General features: G+C 55.7%; 1 protein-coding gene across 1 annotated transcript; it reads left to right on the forward strand.

Annotated features, from left to right (window-relative positions):
* The first annotated feature begins 1,963 nt into the window (after positions 1-1,963).
* Positions 1,964-5,353, forward strand: HAND1 (heart and neural crest derivatives expressed 1). The gene is made up of 2 exons (XM_032628119.1): positions 1,964-2,735; positions 4,343-5,353. The coding sequence occupies exons 1-2, from the start codon at positions 2,184-2,186 to the stop codon at positions 4,445-4,447; spliced, it is 657 nt and encodes a 218-aa protein (XP_032484010.1). The 5' UTR covers positions 1,964-2,183; the 3' UTR covers positions 4,448-5,353.
* The last annotated feature ends 695 nt before the right edge of the window (positions 5,354-6,048 follow it).

A 6,048-nucleotide genomic window follows, 5' to 3' on the forward strand; every position in this document is an offset into this window, starting at 1 on the left:
GACCCCCAAGGAAAACTGTTCATCTTCTCTGGGCCTCACTGTTTCCATCTGTAAAATGAGTTGACCTTTCTCCCCCTGCCTTTGGGCTGCCAAGTGTGCACAGCGGGGGTCAGTAAATACTTGTTGAAGAAATGGGTAAAGGAATGAATTTGCCCTCTAAAAAGAGCAGTCATGGGGGGCTTCCCTCGTGGCGCAGTGGTTAAGAAACCCCCGCCAATGCAGGGGACACGGGTTTGAGCCCTGGTCTAGGAAGATCCCACATGCCGCAGAGCAACTATGCCCGTGCGCCACAACTACTGAGCCTGCGCTCTAGAGCCCATGAGCCACAGCAGCTGAGCCTGCGTGCCACAACAAGAGAAGCCACCGCAATGAGGAGCCTGGGCACCGCAACAAAGAGTAGCCCCCGCTGGCCGCAAGTAGAGAAAGCCCTCGTGCAACAACGAAAACCCAACACAGCCAAAAATAAAAATAAATTAAAAAAAATAAAAAGAGCAGTCATGTATTTCTCTTCTCCTTTCACCCTCGCCTCCACATTGCTTTTGAGAGAAGGGCACACTCCCTCAGCTTCCCTATCTGTAAAATCTAGGTGAAGGCCTTTTTGCTCCATGATTCTAGATTCCTTTTCTTGGGCCCACGGGGAGGGGTGGCAGACGCTGTCCTGGACGTTGACAGGCCACGTAGGGAAGGGGCTTGGCTGGGAAAGGCTGGTGAGGATGGAGGGACCCAGGTATGAGGACATCAGCTGGGAAGATACCCATCGGGAGGTAAGACAGAGAACTCCAACCGCAAGCGCTGCCACCCTGGGATTCCCAGGTCCCAATGCCAGCCCAGAGAAAGGCCCCCGCGGACAGAATACAACAAGCGTTAAGGCCCCTAGCCGGGAGTGGGAATAGCGGACGTCTGCGCGGCCAGGACCGCGGCGTCTCTACGCCAGTGGGTGTGAGATGCCAGGTTTCTCCGGCTGCGTGAGCCTCTCGGAGAGTGTGGAGGTCGTGGTCTCCTCGGTGTGTGTTTACCGCCAAACGCTGACTTCTCGCAGTGTGACCTTTGGCGCCGAGAATCGAACATTCTCAAGCTGTGATAACCTGCATGGGGTGGCCCAACGTAGCCGAGCTCCGGGCTCTCCGTTCAAGCCCCGCGGGAAGGAGGCTGCCCCTGCATCAGCCTGGCTGGCCTTTGGACTGGATCAGGCGCCCAGGAGGCGAGAAGAGTGGACCTCAAGCTCTGGAGCCCGGAATAAACCAGTAAATGCCTGTGGGCTTGGAGCCCTCATCCCCCTACTCGCCACCCCTCTCATTCCACCTCCTGTCCCCTGCTTCTTCCCCAGTGGGTGGCCGCCTGCGCCGTAGAGGACAAGACTTGGCCAGAGTTGGCGGGTGCTCTACCGGGTGCAGGACCTGCTGCAGTCCCGCAGAATGGGCCGGTGACTAAGGACTGGGGGTGCTTAGGGAACAACATTGGGGGCCTATCTTGCCTCCAACAGCGGTCTCTCCTTTTCTGGCTCTGAGACCAAGTAGAGCAGATGCCGCTCAGGACTGGGAACCTCTGGAATTTCTATTTTGGATTCTGGAAGGTCTAGGAACAAGAACCTTTCTCTTTTTTTGCACCTCAGTTTCGTTATCTGTAAAATCTAGGTGAAGGCCTTTTCTCTCCATGATTCTAGATTCCTTTTCTTGGGCCCACGGGGAGGGGGTGACAGACGCCGTCCTGGGCGTTGACAGGCCTGTGTCTCAAGTACTAGCCCCCATCTCCCCAACAAGTCGGGAACTGGGGGGGGGAGGGGCGGAGGCGGGGCCGCCTCCCTGTCCCCGCAGGCGGCCTGAGTCGAGTAGCGCTAGCTGAGCTTAAAACCAGGGACGGCCATCCCCCTTTCCTCCTCCCCGCCCCCCTGCCATTGGCTCCAGGGAGAGGTTGACATCAAAGCCCCAGGCTTATATAAGCCAGACCCTGAAGGGGAGGCCGCAGAAGGGTTAAACAGGTCTCTCGGCATCCTCGTCCTCGCCTGCAACAGAAGCCGGCCAGAAGACGGGCTGCGGGTGTGATCTTCAGCCTTGCCCCAGAATCTCTCAAAGCCAGTGCCCACCAGAGCGCCGCCCCAGAGCCCACGGGTGGCCCCGGCTGTCTCTGGGGCGCATGGGGCGGCGCTAATCGGTCTGGCGGCGCAGGCCAGGGGCCGCTCCAACATGAACCTCGTGGGCAGCTACGCACACCATCACCACCATCACCATCATCACCACCCTCACCCCGCGCACCCCATGCTCCACGAGCCCTTCCTCTTCGGCCCTGCCTCGCGCTGTCACCAGGAGCGGCCCTACTTCCAGAGCTGGCTGCTGAGCCCCGCTGACGCTGCCCCGGACTTCCCCGCAGGCGGGCCACCGCCCGCAGCCGCTGCAGCCGCCGCCTCCTACGGTCCAGACGCCAGGGCCGGCCAGAGCCCCGGGCGGCTGGAGGCGCTCGGCGGCCGCCTGGGCCGGCGGAAAGGCTCAGGACCCAAGAAGGAGCGGAGACGCACAGAGAGCATTAACAGCGCGTTCGCCGAGCTGCGCGAGTGCATCCCCAATGTCCCGGCTGACACCAAGCTCTCCAAGATCAAGACTCTGCGCCTGGCCACCAGCTACATCGCCTACCTGATGGACGTGCTGGCCAAGGACGCACAGGCCGGCGACCCCGAGGCCTTCAAGGCCGAACTCAAGAAGGCGGATGGCGGTCGTGAGAGCAAGCGGAAAAGAGAGCTGGTAAGTCCGGGTCCCGTACACTCTAGCCAAGGGCGCGGGCGCGGTGAGCATCGGTAGGCCGAGTATGCAGGGGAAGGAGTCTGCGTTGCCGTTCATGCAATTTTGAGAGACTGCGGGGAGTTCTGAGATGGTTTAAATGTGGGATTGTGTGCATGGAGGGAGGCAGATTCATATTTGACTTCATCTGTAATGTGGATAGTGTTTGTAAGGCTGTGAATGAAGACAGAATCTTACACTTTTCGGACAGGCTCATAGGATCCCTTCTAAGAATCCACTGGAAGCTTCAGACCCCGAGAAAATGCACACACCATATATTTCACTTCCAGTTTCAAGGGGTCCTGATTCATCCCTGGGATCTCCTGGAAGCCAGGTTAAGAATGCTGTAGGAGTTCGTTACTTTAATTTGCCTGAATGTGAATTGATGCATATGGGCTCTGCTGCTGTTTTCAAAGGGCCTTTGCCAGAGAGGCTGGTCTACTTTCATCATTGTACAGATAGGGAAACTGAGGCCCAGAACGGGACAGGATGTGAAGGCCACCTACCTGAGGAGTTGTTTACTTGGGTAAAACAAGTCAGTTTATTCCCTGGAGGAATAAACATCTGGAGGATATTTCACCGCTCCACTCCCCACGGCTGGTTCCTAGGGCCACCTTGATGGTTTTGTGTATAAACGCCGACAAGCAAGTCACTCACTTCTTTTGGCTTTGGAGATCGCAATCCCTACTCGGCTTTTTTCGATCCTCTCCAGTGAGGCGACACTTCTGGAGCTGAGTTTCGCTGGCGCTGGGCTCTGGGACCTCTGAAGCAGTGATTTCCAAGCTGAGGAACTGAACTAGTTTCTCTAGATGGGTGCGCTCAGGAACACCGCGCGTTGGAGACTAGAGAGCCTCCTGGGTTTTATCTGACCCGCAGGGGCTGTGGTAAACTAGGGAAGTCACCTGAGGAGACTGGGAAAGACCGTGGTCATCGAGTCTGTAAACCGCCGCCCTGGGCTGGAGGACATGCAGGCCCGGGCGACGCCCTCGTTGGAAGTAGTTATTGGGCGTCTCCCCACTCCCTGCACTTTGCCGCCTCCTTCAAGTAGCAGGGAAGGGGGATGCTAAGCCAGGTCGACTCCCCCGCTCATTCGTGTAGCCTTCTGAGTGCCCAGAGCCGGCTGCAGAGACCCAACCCTGTATCCAAGCCCAGGCGCTATAAACTAGGTCGGAAAGTGGGATGTGTGCGGGGAGCATGTCCGCGAGCGAGGAAGCTGTTGATTCGCACCCCTCCCATTCCAACCCCTGCAGTCTCCCTTCGGCGCCATAAAGCCAAACCTAAGAGCATTCGTTCCACCAGCTGCAGAAAATTCTCACTACCAAACCCCCAGAAGCTGCCCAGCCCATCCCGGCCCCCCCAACCCCGCCCCAGGAACTCGGCGCATAAAGGCAAATTTATGAGCCTGTTTGCCTATTTCACAAACAGAAATTCCTCACTTATTTAAAGGCTCCCAGTTACTGCTCCCAACACCTTTTACCCCACCCCCACTTTTACCCCACGCCTGGGCGAGCGGAGCAGAAACATTTAAACCTGTCTCTCTCGCCTCTTTTCTTGTGTGTGTCCTCTGGCAGCAGCAGCACGAAGGCTTTCCTCCTGCCCTGGGCCCAGGCGAGAAGAGGATTAAAGGGCGCACAGGTTGGCCGCAGCAAGTTTGGGCGCTGGAGTTAAACCAGTGAGCCGAGGCCTGCGCCGAGGACCCCGCCACGGCTGCTCGACCCCGGAGCCCCGGGAGCAGAGGAAGGCGGAGGCGAGTGCCAGGCTCTGGGTGCCAGGGGCTTATGGGGAGCATCCCGCCTGGCCTCCGCTGGGGCGCTGGCAGGTCGCTTGGCTGCATCTACACATTTGGATCGCACGTGCAATGTCATTTGAAATTGTTTTTAATACGTGAAGAGAAAGAGAAATATATATATAAAACCCCCACCCCTGCAACCGAGAGGGAGGCTCGTGGCTGCACGATTCGAAAAGGAAGGACTGCGGGACCCAAGCGCGCTAAGACGTACCCTTCCAACCCTTCTGGGGCGAGTTTAGAACCCCTAACGCCTTCCTCACTACACTGTCTGCCTGTCTTTCTCGCCCCCCTGTCGGCTTCGCGTCAAAACCCTCCTCAAGCTCTCCTCCCTAATTAAAATGCAATAAGAGGAATCAATAGTTTTCTGCCAGGGAAAGAGAACCAAACCAGGAAGATGGAGGGCTGCCTTTGTTGTTGTCCTCCCTCAAACAATGGTGTTTTTATTTTATTTTATTTTTGTCGCTGCACTTCCTACTTAGTTCCAAGGGAAATGGCTCTTTCTTTACCTCTCTTTCCTTCCTTCTTGCGTTTTGTTCTTTCTTCTTGCTTTTCTTCCTTTCTCTTTCTTTCTTTTTCTTCCTTTTCGTTCTTCCTTCCTTTGTAAATAAAAACTTTTCCCTTTGTTGAAAAGTTTTTATGTATTAAACTACCTACCATGCCTGCTGCGCTCAGGTGTTCGTTTATCCCCCGTCCTCACCCTTTTTCTACCTCAAATCTATATGACCACTCACCGCCCCCTCCCTTTGCAAAGCAGTATCTATGCTCTTGACTAATAAAACATTTTCTGAAATCAGCAGAAGCCTGTGTGGTATCTTGGCGAGTATCCCCACCCCGCTCCATCGTTTCTGCTAGTTAGAGCACCTCCTGTTCTACTTCTCTTTTGATAAATGCCAAGCCAAACTGCAAATCAAATCAAGGGAAGGGGGCAGATAAAGGAGTCCTGGAACAAAGAGTTGAGTTCTCCTTAGAAGATAATGGGGGGGGTGTGTGTGGGGACAGGATAGATTTAATGAACCCACAGAACAGAAGACTGGAAACGAATTAGATCCAGAGGGGATGAGCGAGGACTTTTGTGGGTCAGAATTTGGGCCTGTCTGTGGGTTAGTAGGCACATCGGTGTCTGCAGGCCGCGGTTTGGGGTTATTGGGAAGGGGGTCTTGTCACACAAACGAGGGACAACGCGAGGGCAGGGTAGCTCGGAACAGGGGAATGCCCTCGGGAATACTTTCGCGTATGTGAAATTCTGAAACTGCAGTTGCACGTGTCATGGTGCAGGAAATCACACGGGGCCCCGTGGCTGAGCGGGGGCCAACGAGGGGCTGCGGAGCACAGTCCCAGCACGCGGTAAGGACTCGGCAAGGCGCAGCAGCTATGATTTTATACATGAGTGAAAGAAGCGTGAGTGCTCACGGTCAAAGTGAGACGTTTAGGTTTCTCTCTAGCAACAAAGCACTCAAGTATCTGTGAGAGTATATGGATTTTGTGCAA

This window comes from Phocoena sinus, chromosome 3 (genome assembly GCF_008692025.1).
Source record: "Phocoena sinus isolate mPhoSin1 chromosome 3, mPhoSin1.pri, whole genome shotgun sequence".
Classification (NCBI taxonomy): Eukaryota; Metazoa; Chordata; class Mammalia; order Artiodactyla; family Phocoenidae; genus Phocoena; species Phocoena sinus.

Excerpts from the sequence above, each read along its gene's own strand:
- HAND1 (XM_032628119.1), top strand. The coding sequence starts at position 2,184 with ATGAACCTCGTGGGCAGCTACGCACACCATCACCACCATCACCATCAT. Across the intron at positions 2,736-4,342 it reads GCAAGCGGAAAAGAGAGCTG|CAGCAGCACGAAGGCTTTCC; the intron begins GTAAGTCCGGGT and ends GTCCTCTGGCAG.